Source organism: Otolemur garnettii, unplaced genomic scaffold (genome assembly GCF_000181295.1).
Source record: "Otolemur garnettii isolate 467f Iridium unplaced genomic scaffold, OtoGar3 scaffold00043, whole genome shotgun sequence".
Taxonomy (NCBI): domain Eukaryota; kingdom Metazoa; phylum Chordata; class Mammalia; order Primates; family Galagidae; genus Otolemur; species Otolemur garnettii.
This window is the reverse complement of record NW_003852438.1, coordinates 11559165-11575991: the sequence shown is the minus strand read 5'-3', so window position 1 is coordinate 11575991 and position 16827 is coordinate 11559165. Positions and strand designations below refer to the sequence as shown.

Genomic DNA, 16827 nt, shown 5'->3' with positions numbered 1-16827 from the left:
GCCTGTAGAGGAGGAAATATAGTGGGATAAAGAGCTGAAATACTGCCCTACAAGGCCAGCTCTGACATCATAAGCATTCCTACAGAGCGCACGCTTCATGCCCTGTGCAGAACTCAGCCTTTGCTTGCACTAGCTCTGGGAGTCCTATCTTAGGCTTGGTAAGAGGCAGAAATATACCCAAGTTACTGAAATCCTAGGTGATGGGTGTTAAGCCAGTCCTTGCAGCCTGTGTGTGTAGAGCCAGACTCCACAGAGGAGCCCCCTGGCTTGTCTGTGCAGCCTGGAGGCAGACAGGACAGCACGGGGTTGGAGGAGGCCAGTTCTGACTCCAAAAACGGAGACTTCCAAGAAACTGCAGTGCATGCAGTGCAGTCTGGCTGCTCCATAGGTGGTGGGATTCAGATCAGGGGTGGGGAGGCTGATGGCTATGGTCTGCACTGATCCCTCCCACGTCCCAGGAAGGCTCATGGTCTTGGCTCACTCTCCACAATGGTGGTCCTCCCGGAGCCATCGTCATTGATCTGCTGAATGTTTCCAAAGTGGATGTCACTGAAGAAGATACGATTGGGGGTGCCCGGGGAGGTGCCTGCCCGGTAGTCAAAGGCCAGAGCGATGACATTCTTCATGTGCTCAGGGTCCTCGAAGGGCTGCACAGGCGCGTTGAGGTTGCGCTCATCTGACAGGTGGATGCTCTTGAGGATGGTGCGCTCAGAGTAGAGCAGGTAGCCGGCATACTCGCGGCATGACGCCCCGTCTTCTGCCAGCATCCCGTGGGCACAGGCGCAGGCCCGCCGCCCGCCACCGCGGTACAGGCACAGCTGCTGGCACCCACCATTGGCCACTGCACACACATTGGTGCCTGGAAGGGGGAGGTCACAGAGGGCACGGCCTGCCTTAGGGAAAGGCTCCCTGCTGCCTCTGTCATCCAGGCCAAGGCAGAAACCCTGGTCAGCACCCTCCTCTGCCTCAGTGTCTCCGGGTCAGACAGCCTTCCTGGCCCCAGAGCTCAAGCCCAGATCAGTCCCAGAGCTCCTCAACTGCTCCTTCCCATGTCTGGGTCTCAATTCTCTCCTGGCTCTTCCATTTGGGTTCCCTGAGGAGAGCACTCCCAGGCCACATGTCCTCTCTCACCTCTATTTCCCAGCCCCGAGCCCCAGCCTCACCTTTCTGCCGGTCCCGGTTGAAGACTTTGATGTCTTTCAGCTGCACCCCAATACCCGTGCGTAGGGGCACAGAATCTGTGGCATTGTCTTTGCTCCCACGCTTGATGGAGCCATTGGCATGAGTCCTGGGGAAGAGGAGGGAATGAGCAGGGTGTCCATGGGGCCGGAAGGAAGGGGACGGATGGAATGAGGGGAAGGCCAGGACAGAAGCTCTCACCTGTCACTCCAGTAGATGAAGTCCTCAAACACGGACACTGAAAACATGTCCATGTTGTTGCTGGACAGAACCACCTCGCGGTTCTCACCTGTCTCTAAGTCAATCCTCTCGATCTTGTCTGTCCGTGCATCACACCAGTACAGCTTCCCATCCTACAGGCCAGAGGCCCCCACCTCAGTGCCATGCTCCCTGCCAGCCCGGGCAGCAAGGCGTGTGTGGTTTCCCTGATCACTCCTGGCTGCTCCACACCTCCTACCCTGGGGACTTGCTCAGGAACTGCCCTCCAGGTGTCTGTCCCTCCACATCCCACTTCTAGGGAGTCCTTCTCCGGGGGAAGGCTGGGCCAGGAGAGTCCATGGCTCTTCCAGGTTCCATGTCTTCCCATTGAGTGGGTGTTACCAGGGGATACAGAATGGGAGCAGGGCCTGAGCAGGGCCTGTGCAGGGGTCTACCGGGTCTCCCAGAGCAAGTCTGTGTCCCAACCTGATAGTCCACTGAGATGCCGTTGGGCCAGCTGATGCTGACATTAACCAGGACCATGCGCTCTGTGCCATCTAGTCGAGACCGCTCGATACGTGGGTACTGACCCCACTCAGTCCAGAACAGGTACCTGTGGGGTAGAGGTAGAAGTGGAGGGTCAGTGCCCAGGCCCTGGGGAAGACAGGGCCTCATCAGGGGGGCGCTGAATCTGACTGAGCCAGCCCATCCAGTGCCTCACCCCTTTTCCGGGTGGACGGTGATGGCTCGGGGCTTGTCCAGGCCCTGGGAGATGACCACATAGCGAAAAGAGCCATTAAGCCGGGCGACCTCGATGACATCGAAGCCCTGGTCTGTCCAGTAGATGTTGCCTGAGGAGGGAGTTGGTGAGGCTCAGGGAGCTTGGGTGAGACAGCTGTACCTGGCCCCTCCACCTGCCGGGCACCTGCCTGCTGCAACTTCTACTCCTGAGGCCCCATGAGCCCTCCTGCCACTTACCAGCAATCCAGTCCACTGCGATGCCCTCCACGCGGCCAATGCCATTGGTCACTACATCCTCACGCCACGTTTGGTCCCGCTTGGCCCGGCTAATGGTGCTCAGACCCATGTCCACCCAGTAAATGGTGTCATTTTCTGGAGGTGGAGGAATCAACATGGGGATGCCCAGCAAGGCAGGGGCCAGGATAGAAGTGCATAAGTGATGGAGGGGAGCTGGGGCGGCTACGGCAAAGGCTTCCCCTCAAGCCAGTTTAGTAGCATCTCCTCCGGGACCCTCAGAGCATGCCACCCCCAAAGCTCTTGGGTCACGACCCACAGACTCCTCCTGCCAGATGGCTTACCTGCATGGAAATCGATGCCAACAGCCAGAGAAGTCCCTGACACTGGGACTAGGGCATCAGACTTGTCATTGGGGTCCAGAGGGATTCCTCGGATTCCCTCATGCACAGAGTACAGGAGGAAGGAGCCCACACCTGAAACACAGGGACGTTTAAGGCACAGGCCTTGCTGACCTCCTTTAAGCTTGGCTTCTGTCACTCTCAAACTATTCTTCTCTGCTTCCCCTTTGAGACTCTCCCCCAGCAACCACCCCACCCCCAAGACATACAAGCACACCTTCCCCTCAGCTGCTAGGGGGAGGGTCTGAGCCACAGCTTTGGAAGGCACTGCAGGACCCCCAGCCACCGCGAGAGGGCGGCAGAGACTTGAATTTCCCTCCTTGCCCTCCCCGCCTTCCTCAGCACAACCCTGCACCCGCCAGGTCCCTCTGGGAAACACTGGGAGGTTCATATAAGACAACCAGGACTGGGTGATTCGAGATCTGGATTCCCAGGTCTGCACACAAGCCTGACCTTAGTTTGCTCTCTGTCCTCCCAGTCTGCTCTATGCCACACCCTCTCTCCAACACCTTAGACTCAACCTTCCCAGCATCTCCTCCCAAGCCAGTCTCACTACCAGTTTTCTCCATGACTCAGCAGCCCAGAGTCCTCCCTGCCCTCTGATGTAGTGTGTCCAGATGAACCCTTAAATGGGTTGCTTGGGCTCCAGGAAACAAAGGATCAGAAGTCAAGTGAGTTTGGGAAACCCCAATTCCAGTCCTCCAGGTGCTCCTGAGCACATTCAAGGGTCTGAGAAGCTCCACAGTCAAAAACACTTTTTAAAACTCTTAAACTTTATGGCTCAGTGCCCAGAGCTCAGTGGTTAGGGCACTGGCCACATACGCTAGGGCTGGTGGGTTTGAACCCGGCCTGGGCCTGCTAAAACAACAATGACATCTATAACAAAAAAAAAAATAGCCGGGCATTGTGGCAGGCGCCTATAATCCCAGCTACTTGGGAGGCAAGAGAATCACTTAAGCCCAAGAGTTTGAGGTTGCTGTGAGCTGATGACACAACGCACTCTACCGAGGGCGACATAATGAGACTCTGTCTCAAACAAACAAACAAAAAAACCTCTTAAACTTTGTTTAATCCAAAGTTTCTTTCTCCAACATCTCCCCACCATCAGACAGGGGGGCTCCTGGGAAAGAACTTTGGGAAATGCTCCTGGGGCAAGCTTGTAATCAGTCAGCATGTTCTTGTGAAATTTCCCTGTTTCATCCCTTCTCTTCACCCCAGCTGCTAAGCCCAACCCAGGCCCATCTCTGCACACACAGATTATTCCTAATAGCCTCTGAACTGGTTTAACTGCCTCGGTTTCTCCCTCACTCTGCCAGGTTAATCTTCCCCAAAGGTCACTTGCAGATGCTTCGGGCTGAGAAGCCACAGGAGCCGCACCCACCTCACAGCCTCACCCAGCCCCTCCCTGGCCTTGCACCTGCCCCTGCTCCAAACTCAGGGCCCCTGCAACACCCTCCTATTCTGCCGGACCCTTGCTTTAGCAACACTCCCTGCCTTGTGCATAGTCCCTTCTCCATGCAGCCAATTCTACATGTCCTACAGAACATGGCTCATAGGACACCTCTTCAGGAAGCTGGCCCTGATCTGCCTGTTAACATCTATTTCTCCAAAATGCTATGGCAGGCACTGAACAGTCAGAGCCACTCATGGTCTAGTTTCCCCTATACAATGTCCCCAAACTTCCTTTTAAGCCTGCAAGGCACAAGGACAGGGACTTCTTCCCTCTGAATTCCCCCATGGCACCCAGCACGTGGGGACTTAGTAAGTATCTAACTCAGAAGATGCTTCATACAGGATGAATACAGTCTTGTCCCCGTGATAAGAAGAGGAAGATAGTGCTGTAAGGTAGGAGGGGATGGGGGTGAGGACCTGGGCCAAAGCAGGAGGAAAGGCCAGGCACAGACCTTCACAGGCCTGCTGGCCACTCCGAAGGCTGTAGCCGGCTGTGCACATGCAGGAGCGGGTTGTCTCCGATGTGGGCAGGCAGAGCTGGGAGCAGTCACCATTGTTGACACTGCAGGGGTTGGTGCCTTCGTGGTCTTGGGATAGGTGGGAGGCAGAGAGAAAGGGTGAGGTGGCCCGCCTTGGGACCTGATAGTCAGGCTTGGGGTATTGAAGGATAGGATGGTCACTGTCTTCACCCTGGACCTGGTGGGGGTCACCAGCCAACCCAATTCTCAGGTCTTCTGCCCCCTTTTGGGCCTGTGATCAGGGCTGCCGGGGGTCTGTCCCATAACCTTGTGGGCAGAGCATGAAGCCCAGTCTGATCCATTCTGCCCCAGCCCCTGAGCCTCCCTCGCACCTGCCCGTGGCACTGGAGCCCCGGCGCTCCACCCGACCTGAACCTACCCAGCTGGATGCTCTCATCGTACACCTTCATGTGCATCACCAGCGTGGTGCTGTTCCGCAGGACGACAGACCCTGAGCCGTCAGCCTTGGAGCACGTGCCCATCTTCTCCGACACCTGATCTGCCCACCACAGCTTGTCCCCTGGGGCAGCAGGAGGGGATGAGACCCTTGGGAAGGCCCCAGGCTCAGCTCTCCTAAAGCTCTCCTGCAGACCCTAAGCCATCAGGCCTGCTCTGCAGGGTGGGGGACCACCCCCCATCCAGTCCCAGCCTCCCCCACGGTCTGGCCCTCACCCATGATAGCCAGGGCAGTGGCCTTGCCCAGCTGGCTCCGCATGGCATCGATGACCTCCAGCCCACTCCCATCCAGGTCACAGCGGTTGATGGTACGGTTGCCAGAGCTGATCCAGTATAGTTTGCTTTCAGGGAAGTCAATGGCCAGGCCTGGAAGAAGGAGGTTTCACTGCCAGGACATCTGGCACCAGGCAGAGATCCAGAAATGGGAACAGTGTGCAAGGGTGGGTGGTTTGGGGTATGGGTGGTGAGAACAGGTGTGGAGCCCCCCAGCTCCAGGGAGGCCAAAGGGCAATGAGGGACCCTGCAAACACCTCCTAGTCCAGGACTTAGAGAGGGGCTACAGGGGCAGGCAGGGCGAGCTCGTACCCACAGGGCCCTTTTGGCCACTGAAGAGCAGGGTGCGATTGCTGCCGTCCATGTTGGCCATGCTAATGTTGTCACCGTCAGTCCAGTAGAGCTTCCTGGGGCAGGGGCAAAGTGGGTGTCAGAGTCCTCTTCTTCTCAGCCCCACACCCCTTGCTTCCCAGCCCTGGGCCCTGCACTGACCCACGCAGTGGGTGGACGACAAGGCCATGGGGCTGCTCCAGGCCCTGCACCACTGCGTTCTTGAAGGAGCCATCCAGCCGGGCCACGTTGATCTGTTTCTTGTTGGTGTCATAACTGGTCCAGAATAGGTTTCGGGACACCCAGTCTACAGCCAGCCCATGGGCATTTGGCAAGTCTGGGGGGCACAAGCAAGGAGTTGGTGTGTGGGTGTTTATAGAGAGCTGGTTTCTGGAGTTTCTGGAGAATGGGGATTAGGGAGCCAGGGTTGGCACACTGAGGGGACAGGACTTGGAAGAAGGACATCAGGACTAAGAGGACTTGGGCTGGGAGCAAGGGCTGGGTGGGGAGTGCAGGGGCCAGGACGGAACCTGCAGAGACAACGGTTTCCACGCCTGTGCCATTGATAAAGGCCCGCTTGATCGCCTGCGTCCGCACGTCGGACCAGTACACACGCTGCTCACGGGCATCATAGTCCAGCACTGTGACGTTGTCAATGTCAGGCACCGTGAAGGAGATGATATAGTTGTAGTAGGGGGCATCCAGGTCCACCCCCCGGATCTCCATCTGGCGTGCGTACAGCAGGAACTTCTTAAATTCTGCAGGGACAGGAGGGTCGCTGAGGGCAGCCCTGCCTCCATGCTCCTTCCCCCCAGGTCAGGGACCCTCCTTGTTCCTGCTATGTGGTGCTGGCCCTTGGCTACCACTTGGTTGCAGCCTCCCTAGCTGGGCTGCAACCTCTGCTCACAGGACCTGTCTCTGGACTCTTCTCATCAGGTCCTTGCAATCAGGACTCCACCACTGCTTATAGCCTGGAGCCTGGACACTAGACACCTGCCCCTCCGCCTCAGTTTGCCGCTGGCTCTTGAGTGAGGACCTCCTTACCATAGCAGGTGGTATTGTCCTTGTGGAGCTTCATGAGGTGGGGGCAGGCGCAGGAGACGGTCCGGTTGTAGTTGATGAGACACAGGTGGGAGCAAGGGCCCCGGCCCCCATTGGCCTCGCATGGATTGGGGGCTGGGCAGGGAAGGGAGAGAAGAAGCAAGAATGTCCTGGGACTTGTTGGTCCCTACCTGATCTTCCTCACCTGGACAACCCCCTTCTCACCACTCTTGTTCCCCCTGCTGCTGCATCCCTGGCTGCTAGACCCTCCTCTGTCACCGGATGACACCTCTGTCCACAGGCTGGGATGCCCCTGCCATCCCAACATGTGCCCTTCCTCTGCTCTCACTGCCCCCTCCTCTCTAAAGAGCTTTTAATAGGCTGCTGGCTCTTTCTGCTGCCCACTAGGCCCCAAGCCCCTTACCCATGGGCTGCCGGGAGGGGTGGTACACCTGCAGGTCGAAGGGCTGGGTGTTGGTTCTCTGTACCACGGTGACATTGTGGCCAGTCCACTTGTTGGCCTTGGCCAGTGTATTTGTTCTCCAGTCAGTCCAGTACACCTCCCCCCCATACAGCGTCACTGCAAATGGGTGGGACAGGAACTCGTGTCCCCGAAGCACCTCCATGTGGCCGGAGCCGTCGTAACGGGCTGAGTAAATGGCATCTGACCTGGGAGCATGGTTGGGACAGAGTGAGGCGGCTGCAGGGATCTCTGCCCTCAGAGCACTCTCCTGGGCATCTCTCCTGTGCCCTGGCCCACAGCCTTCCCCCAAATGTGCTGAAGCATCTCTTGCCCCAAGCCCTGCTGGCCAGAGAAGGCAGATAGAGGGGCTGTGGTGTGAGAACCAACAGGCCTGGTCCAGCTCTCAGACCCCAACTCCCCAGTTCCCTGGCCTTCAAGGGAATCTCTGGCTCACTCCTCTCCAGTGCCACTGCAGCACACAGGGCTTTGAGGGCAGTTAGAGAAAGTCACCCTCGCTGGGCAACTCAATTAGAAAGTCTCCTCTCCCTCTGGGCAGACACAGCCCCTAGCAGATGTGTGACCAGAAAGGAGGGCACAGCTCGGATGACAGGTGACAGACAGCCTTATCTCTGCCTCTTCTGCCGCCCTCCGCACAGTACTCCTATTGTTCCAGTCCTTTGCCACCCTGCTCTGGTCGCAGACACTTTGGGCCCTCTCCCTACCCTTGTCACTGCACCTGGTCCCCCCATGCTGCTTGGGCCTCCCAGGGTGTCGTGGTGGATGCTAACCTGGCATCAATCCAAAGGATGCGCTTTTCTAGGTAGTCCACGGTGAGCCCATTGGGCCAGCCCCCAGAGCCAGTCTCCCGGTGCACAGTGCGGCGCCCGGCCCCACTCATGGAGGCTGCCTCGATTCGGGGCAGGCTGGCATCCCAGTCTGTCCAAAATAGGATCCTGTGGAGTGGGGAGGGGGTAGGAGAGCTGAAGCGGAGGTTGGGGGTGGGGTCGGGCTATGGTAGATCCTAGTAAGAGGTGGGAGTGACAAATGCTCTGAGGAGACAGGTGTCCTTGGCCAGTCTGAAAGGGACTTCAGGGGCCAGGATAGGCTGGGTAAGGTCCTTACCCATCCCGGGGATCCAGTGCAATCGCCCTTGGGTGCTCAATGTCACCAGCCAGCAGTGTGGTCCGGAGGGTCCCATCCAGCTTGGCCACCTCAATCTGGTCCAGGTTACTCTCCACCCAATATATGTTGCCTGCGATCCAGTCTACAGCCAGGCCCTCAGGTGTGGCCAAGCCGTACTGAATCACCACCTCGAAGCTGGTCAGAGCTGGAGAAGAGAGGTGTGGCTGGTTTGCGTCTCCTGGGGCAGTGTGGTGTGAGTGTGTGGAACCCGAGGAGCCCTGATGACCCACTCTCAACTCTGACACCTCTGCCAGTGCTTCTGATATGCCTGGACTGGCCATGGGAGCTGCTAACCTACCTGCTCCCCTCACCCAAGCCTTGTCCCATCAGGGCATCAGGGAAGAGAGGAGCCTGACAGTAGGAGGAACACACCTTCTGAGCAGCTCTGTGGGGGTTGCTGTGGGAGCGGGCAGAACACAGGGTGGGGCTCTGGGGGACAGACCTGGACTCACACGAGGAGGATAAAACCTTTTAGAAGTCACTCCCCAGACTGAAGGTCTTTCCACTCTAGTACATATGCCCGTACATGGTTATCTTGGAGGCTGTTACACAGCAAGAGCGTTATCACAGCATCCCTAGACACCTGCTGTCGGACGTTCACGGTGGCTTCAGGTTTGCTTTATCACCAACAGCACAGACTCCTCTAGTAAACTATGCCTCTCTTGAGTCTTTGCTCAGATGTCACCTTCTCAGGGAACCTTCCCTGACCACACAATGGCAGGCAGCCCGTTTCAATCACTGCCGCACCCCCCTGCCCAGCACAGCAGGACCAGAGCGAGTCAGGTGAGCCAGGCTGCCTGGGCGTGGGAGGCAGGGCTCAGGTATTCCTCTGAGGAATGGCTTTTTCCTTCCAAGCCTGCAATTCTAGGACTTGGGGAGCCGAGCTCCAGGCCATTCCAAGGAAAAGCTGATCATTTTGTTAATTATCAGGCTGGCAGCTCTGCTGACGATAATTATGGGGCACCAGGCATGGAGACCCACAGCAAAATCTAACCCAATTAACAGGAGTGTGGGGGAAGGGGGAAGGCCTCTGCTCTGGGGCCACCTGGATCTGGACCTGTGTCCCTGAGTCCGAAGTGCTCTGTCCCCGTGCACCCCGCCAGCCCCAGTGCTGCGCTCATCACCTCCGTTGTCCAGCAGTTTCCCGCGGTAGATTTTGTCCTCCACCACGTCTGTCCAGTAGAGGGCGCTCTGGCTGAGGTGAAAGTCCAGGGCGATGGTGTTGCGCAGGCCGGGCACGAGGACGCTGTAGTCCCCCTTGTGAAGGTCGATGCGCCGGATCTCATGGCGATTGGAGAAGATGATGAACGGCTTGAAGGGGTCTGGGGTTGGGAGGGTGGGATGGGGTCAGGGGGGCCCTCAGTGCATGCTGGCCTGAGCACATGCAGGCAGGTCTCTGCTGGCTCTGGCACTGTGGGCCTGCACAGGAAACTCAGCCTTTGGCATTTGGCCACCCCAGCCCAGCAGGCAGCGCTCAGGGGCCTGCCCTGGCCTGTCTGGCCTGCTTGGCTACCCCTCGCCATGTCTCACCCAGGCTGCGGCAGCTCTCGCCGTCAGGCTCCAGGACCCAGCCCTCGTAGCAGGAGCACTTCACGCTGAACTTGTTCTGGTCGCACTTCTGGCTGCACTTGAGGTGCCTGGCGCAGTAGCTCTGGATCTGGCAGGTGTGGTTGTCAGGCCCCAGCTCCATGCCCAGAGGGCACGAACACACGATGCCTTCGCCAGGCGCCACGGAGCAGTTGTGGCTGCAGCCACCATTATTCAGGGAGCACTGGTCTGCAGGGGGGTGCAAGTCGGGGACAGGCTCAGGGTCAGAATCTGGGAGGAGTCAGGATCATAGCCCTGCTGAGCCCCAAATCCAGGGCAGCCCTATCTAAGCTCCTGCACTCTGCCCACAGCCTCCTTCATCTCTGTCCCTGCCAAGCCTCTGCCCCAGCACTTCTCAGGCTCCCTTAGAACCAGGGTTGGGACCCCATACCCATCACTTGGGACCAGCTCTTTCCCATCCCTGATGAGCAACCCCCCCCCCCAATCTGTTTCTCTGGTCTCCTATTTCCCTGTCTCTTCTTGGGCTCACAGCTGGAACTCCAGCATTCTATTCCTTTCTGGGATGTCCTTAGGTCCAGACCCCTTTGCCAATCTCTCCTAATTTGGGGTGAGGTGCAGTAGGGCATGTCCTGCCCCTGGGGCCTCTGACACACCCAGGTACAGCACGTCAGCCCGACTGACCACCTGTTAGCAGTTCTCCCGCCAGTCCCAGAACTCTTATCTCCTACTCCGCTCTTTCTAAGGAACTGGTGCTGTCTGGCTCAGAGCACAAGATAGGGCTGCTCTGCTCCTCACCCCCACATCACACATATGGCCCTCCCTCCCTCCCCTAACCTCAGTTCTTTCCATCTTGAATGGGCATCCTCATCCCCCCAGATTTTCCACTCCCTCTGAAAATTCTGCCTGTCTTTGGGAACTCAGTTCAATCCCCACCTCCTCCAGGAAGGCTTCCCTGACCACCAGCACTCAACCCTGGTGCCCAAGCCTGTTCTTCCAGCTTTGTGAGTGTGGGTGAGTCTGTGCCTGTAGGGAGGGCATGCACTGTGCTGTCCCACAGAGCCACAGGAGCCATGCAGCCTCGCAGGGCTGCTTTCTAGGTTAAATGCTATGATAGTGTGACTGGCTTAACTCCATGCCATGGTGAACCCTAAATCAGCACAGGTAGTTGGTGACAGCTCTGGGTGCTGCTCACCCCCAGGCCAGCCAGGGCTGCTCCTTCCCAGGCTCAGACCTTTCCCACAGATCAGACCACCTCCCACCCATCTCCGAGGCCTTCTGGGTCTGGGCCTTACCGCAGAGCTCGCCCTCGTCCGAGCCGTCCCCACAGTCGTCGTTGCCGTCGCACAGCTTGTCAGGGGGCAGGCACACAGAGGTGTTGTTGGCGCAGGGGTGCGAGGGTGGCCTGCAGGCCAGGGACTCACAGTTCTCCTCGTCCGAGTTATCTTCACAGTCGCTGTCGCCATCACACACCCACGCTTTGCTGATGCACCGAGCTGAGGGAGGGGAGCAGCATGAGGACCCAGGCTGGGGAGCAGGGCTCCCCCTGCCCTTCTTCTCAGACCTGGCGGCTTCCCTGAGGGTCATATGCAAGGCCCAGTGGAATCGCAAGGTTCTGCTAGGGACCTTGAGACTTTTTCTGTCAAATTTACACAGGCAACAAAGAAGGCAGGACTCTGCAAGAGGTGCTGAAGCTCAGCTCTAGAGGGGCCCAGCCCCTCTGTGCCTCCCCTGTGCTTTCTCTTCCCTGCCTTTGCACTGTGCTATCCCCTTGCGCCTGCTTTGCTCTCAATATGGTCTAGCTCTGCCCATGCTGACTTTTTCCAAAATCCCTGCAACGCTCCTTTGCACCTGAATCCTTGCAGCCAAACTTGACATTCGGGTCACAGACATGAGTCACTCCTTCACAGCTCTTCTCATCACTGGAGTCCATGCAGTCAGTGTCCCCATCGCAGCGCCACCGCAGGGGGATACACAGCCCATCCAGGCGGCACTGGAACTCATCAGTGTGGCAGCCACCAGGGGGCCTTGTGGCTGCAGAGGGACAGAAAAAGGGACCAGAAGAGAGGTGGGTGCTCTGGGTCAGCCATTCTGATCTCTGCCTCCCAGCCCCTCCTGTCATGCTAGCTGGGGGCTCTGAGGTGAGGCAGCCCTAAGAGGCCTAAGCCTGCTGCCCCTCCTTGGAAATAGCAACTTGGTATTAGAGCCAGGAGGTGTAACACCTATGAGGACCCCATTTCACACAAGAGAACTTGATAAGATCAGCAATCTGCCAGGCTGGAGACCAAATGCCTCCTACTTAGCCTGTCTCATTCACTCCACAGACATTTACTGAGTGTCTACTCTGTGTCAGGCACTGTCCTAGGTGCCAGCAGTAAAACAAATCTTTGCCTTCATGGACCTTAGGTTATAACAGGGCAGAGAAGCAATGGAGACACAGCCCATAATACAGAGCTTGATCGTGGATGATGGTGACTGCTGTGCAGACAGGGCCGGGGCGAATCCTTCAGATTGTCAGAAAGGCCTCTGAGCAGAAAGCATTTCAGCAGAGGACTGACTAAAGTGAGAGCCAGGTGAGGCTGCCTGGAGGCACAGGGGACAGCTCCGGCAGAGCCTCCAGGGTGGGACTGGTAAGAGAGTAGCATGAAAGGGGAGCACCTGAAGCAGGTCGGAGTGGCAGGAAGGGTCCTCCAGGGGGAGGATGGTCTTGGGATTTGTTTCAAGCCTACAGGGAACCCTCAAAGGGCTGAGGGCAGGGCTCGGACATGATCCAGCCTATATCTATCTGTTAGCATCACTGGCTGCTGCACTGAGGTCTGACTCAGGAGGCCTGGGAGGAGCAGGCAGACCCTGCTCATGCTGCTGCAGCTGGGAGCCTTGCTCCTCCATCCTCCACCACAGACACTCTCCTCTTGTCCCTGGATGTGCAGTGGCAGCCTTCCTTAGGGGCTCTGAACCTCTTTACAATCTAATTCTCTTCCAAGGCTGTTTTCTTAAAGTACTTCCTATATCACATCACCCTCCAGGCTTGACATCCTTCCAGCGATCCCAGTGCCTCCCAAATCATACTTTTGCCTCCTTTTTTAAAAATTAATTATTTTTAAAAAAATTTTTATTTATTTTTTTGAGACAGAGTCTCACCATGTCGCCCTCAGTAGAGTGCTTTGGCATCACAGCTCACAGCAACCTCAAACTCTTGGGCTTAAACCATTCTCTTGCCTCAGCCTCCCAAGTAGCTGGGACTTACAGGTGTCTGCCAAAACACTCGGCTATTTTTTATTGCAGTTGTCATTGTTGGTTAGTGGCCCGGGCCAGGTTTGAACCTGCCAACTTTGGTGTATGTGGCTTTAGTGGTAACCACTGTGCTATGGGCGCCGAGCCTTAATTTATTTTTTAGGCTTCTTTTTTCTTTTTATTTCTTTGCTTCCCTCTCACCCCACCCCGAGACACAGTCCTACCCTATGCTCTGAGCAGAGTGCAATGGCATCGTAGCTCACTGCAACCTCACACTCAGGCTGTGGGCATCCCGCTGCCTCAGCCTCTGGAAACCACTAGGGTTACTGGAGCTTGCCGTGGTGCCCTGCTGGGGATTTTTTGTTTGTTTGCTTTGTTTCTTTATGAGTGAGAGTCTCACTCTCAGGCTAGTCTCCAACTCCTGAGCTAAAGCAATTCTTCATCCTCAGCCTCTTGCAGTGCTGGGATTACAGGTGTGAGCCATGGCACCCGGTACTTCTGCCTCCTTTTACATACCGCTGTCATGATCTAACCCCTTCGGGGACACCCTCATTCCCACTGGCCCTGCATAAGCCTTCCCCATGGTCTGCCTGGCCCCACCATGACCCTACAGAGTTGCTCAGTCTCACCCTCTAAGACTTAGAGTCTAAGTCTTGACTACATCCCCTCACCCCATTGGAAGACCCTCCCTCTTGTCTGCTTACAGTCTAATCCTGCACTGGGGCTCAGTTCAAGTCCACCTGCTCCTAAGTGCTCTTAGAGAACTATAATGCACAGCCAGGGTTAACAATCACTGCCAACAGTGACATCCTGCCCCCATCTGCCAGGCCTCACCTGTCTCCTTCACAGAGGACTCCCAGGCTCAGAGGGAGCAACTTCAGTATTCCCAGCTCACTGCAAGGGGCAGGGAGCTCTCCTCACCAGAGCATATGGCCTCCAGGGCCCCTTCTCAGAACCCCACAGCACTATTGTCTGTGCCCCTCACCCAGCCCCTGTGGCCCTCGGGACTCAGTTATTGTTTCTGAGCCTCCTGAGACCTATCAGGGCTGGGCTCGCTGTGGGTGCTTGGCACTCCCCAGCACCATACCTGCCTTAAACCTACAGGGCAGGGTTGTAAGCTGTGGTCCATGAGTTAGAGGAGACCTATAGAATGTTTGGCCTATAGTATTTTTTTTTATTTTAATTAATTTATTTTTGAGACAGGCTCACTATGTTGCCCTCAGTAGAGTGCAGTGGCGTCACAGCAACCTTAGATTCTTGGGCTTAAGCAATTCTCTGGCCTTAGCCTCCCAAGTAGCTGGGACTATAGGTGCCTGCCATAATGCCTGGTTATTTCTTTGTTGCAGTTGTCACTGTTGTTTGTGCTCAAGTGATCCTCTTGCCTCAGCCTCCCAAGTAGCTGGGACTATAGGCCAGCAGTTCTAAGCCTGTGGGTCACGACCCGCAGGAACTGTATTAAGGGTCATAGCATTAGGAAGGTTGAGAACCACTGCTATAGGTGCTCGCCACAATACCTGGCTATTTTTAGAGACAGTCTTGCTCTTGCTCAGGCTGGTCTTAAAGTCATGAGCTCAGGCAATCCACCTGCCCCAGCCTCCAAGAGTGCTAGGATTATAGGTGTGAGTCATTGCCTGGCCTTGTATTGTTTTTTAAACTTCTGAAATCAATTGCAGTTTTTATGGGTCGAATTGTCTTCCCTAAAAAGATAGTGAAAGCCCAAACCATTATACCTGTGAATATGAACTTCTTTGAAAATAGTATCTTTGCAGATAATCAACTTAAGATGAGATCATTAGAGTGGGCCTTAATCTAGTATGACTGGTGTCCTTATATAAAGGGGCTGTTTGCACCCAGAGACAGACAAGTGCACAGGGAAGACATCAGGTGGGGACAGAGGCAGAGACAGGGTGACACATTTACAAGCCCAGGGGTGTCAAATGCCACCAGCAATCACCAGAGGCTGGAGAGGGCACAGGGCAGATCCTCCCCCACAGCTCTCAGAAAGAAGGGACCCTGTGACCCTGAGACAATCAATTTCTGTTGTTTAAGCCACTCAGTTTGGAGGGCTTTTTTATAAAGGCCTAGCAGACTAACATGCTAGTGTTAAAAATTTGGTACATTTCACATAAAAATCTGCATTTCCTGACTCTTCTCAAAGCCAGGGCAACCCAGGGTTTACATTCCTCCATGGTAACAATAGGCCAGAGCTAAGAAGCCAGCACTCCTTGAGAGGGCCCTCCTGGCCAGGACGCTTAGCCCCCCTGCCCTGCAGCTGGGCCCTGGAGGCCTGGTCCCCAGGAGCCCAGCCTGCCCCTCTCTTCTCTGGTTCCTGTGCTCATTTACCAACCCCACTCCACCTCACCGCCCCCCCCCCACAGCATCCTTTCTCAAGCTGCTGTTTACCAAACACAGGCCCTATGCTGAGCACTTTTCATGCACTATCTCGCCAAACCCCCGCATCAGTGCTGTGATGTCGCTGCTATTATTACCCCACTTTGCAGACAAAACTCACAGAGGCCCACAGAGATTAAGTAACTTGCTCAAGGCCACCAAGCTAATAAGTTGCAATGTTGAAACTCAAATCCAAGGTCACCCAATTGCAAAGCCCATGATCTTAACAGTGTGTGGCAATGATTTGTTGCCAGTCTCTTTCTCTCACAGGACTAGACGCTCCTGGAGGATCAGAGCCATATCTAGGGTATCTCTGGTGCCCACACAGTGTAGAGGGCTCAGCAGGTGGTCTGGGTGCCCAATGTAGGGGTCATAGTCAGATCCCCATCCAGAGGGCCCTCGGCACCCACCCTGGTTGGTACAGTTGGCATGCGTTTCATCGCTGTAGTCCCCACAGTCATTGTCCCCATCGCAGGTCCAGTGCTCAGGGATGCAGCGTCCACTGTTGCACTTGAACTGGGTGCTAGAGCAGGAGTGGCTGCAGCCGGCCTCGTCACTGTTGTCTCCACAATCATTGTCTGGGAAGGGGGGAGGAAGAGAGAGTTGGCAGAGCAGCCTTCTCTGTGGCCCCAGCTTGGGACCCCCATTCCCATCCTCAGTCCACCCCAACCCCCCAGCTGAGAAAATAACAAACAGAAAAGACACAGAGACTGCATAGACCGCAGCATGCACCATGGCCCACTGGGGGGCGGGGGTGGCCCCAGGAGGGCCCTCCCTGGGTCTCAAAAAGGGTGGGGGCAGGGAACAGGAAATGTTCCTTTCCTATTTGGGGCAGATGTGGGAACAAGGCTACTTGCTTTGGGGGAGCAAGCCCAAGATTTTTCCAGTTTTGGAGGGAGAGTAATGGGTGGAGCACAGGTGAGGCCACTCTGCTAGGTGGGAAGGGCTTTATCAGGCTCCTGTCCTGAGCCTGGCGTTTGTGGGCACCAGGCCCTGGGTGCCCAGCTCACAGCTGGGAAGCTTGGAGGCTGCTTCTAGATAGAAGGCCTCTGAGGCTGGCTAAGTGAACATTTGCTTTCTAGGCTTTGGGATGTGGCTACTGAACTTCCCTGCCCATTTACAGGACTTGTGGTTAAGACTGGGATTTGGGGCTCGGCGCCTATAGCTCAACCGGCTAAGGCGCCAGCCA

General features: G+C 56.3%; 1 protein-coding gene across 2 annotated transcripts in view; it reads right to left on the bottom strand.

Moving 5' to 3' along the window:
• The window catches only part of LRP1 (LDL receptor related protein 1), an 81435-nt gene that overhangs the window by 25213 nt on the left and 39395 nt on the right, over positions 1 to 16827 (bottom strand). For both annotated transcript variants that reach the window (XM_003790547.3, XM_023513603.1), the window contains exons 20-41: positions 16049 to 16216; positions 11865 to 12047; positions 11309 to 11509; positions 9999 to 10244; positions 9593 to 9790; positions 8409 to 8613; positions 8075 to 8239; positions 7248 to 7492; positions 6827 to 6958; positions 6313 to 6540; positions 5945 to 6119; positions 5765 to 5859; positions 5396 to 5545; positions 5103 to 5243; positions 4658 to 4792; positions 2697 to 2828; positions 2356 to 2490; positions 2099 to 2228; positions 1864 to 1990; positions 1381 to 1532; positions 1164 to 1288; positions 482 to 859 (exon numbers count right to left, since the gene is read on the bottom strand). In XM_003790547.3, the coding sequence (XP_003790595.1) occupies positions 482 to 859; positions 1164 to 1288; positions 1381 to 1532; positions 1864 to 1990; positions 2099 to 2228; positions 2356 to 2490; positions 2697 to 2828; positions 4658 to 4792; positions 5103 to 5243; positions 5396 to 5545; positions 5765 to 5859; positions 5945 to 6119; positions 6313 to 6540; positions 6827 to 6958; positions 7248 to 7492; positions 8075 to 8239; positions 8409 to 8613; positions 9593 to 9790; positions 9999 to 10244; positions 11309 to 11509; positions 11865 to 12047; positions 16049 to 16216 (3846 nt within the window). The remainder of the gene's footprint in view (positions 1 to 481; positions 860 to 1163; positions 1289 to 1380; positions 1533 to 1863; positions 1991 to 2098; positions 2229 to 2355; positions 2491 to 2696; positions 2829 to 4657; positions 4793 to 5102; positions 5244 to 5395; positions 5546 to 5764; positions 5860 to 5944; positions 6120 to 6312; positions 6541 to 6826; positions 6959 to 7247; positions 7493 to 8074; positions 8240 to 8408; positions 8614 to 9592; positions 9791 to 9998; positions 10245 to 11308; positions 11510 to 11864; positions 12048 to 16048; positions 16217 to 16827) is intronic.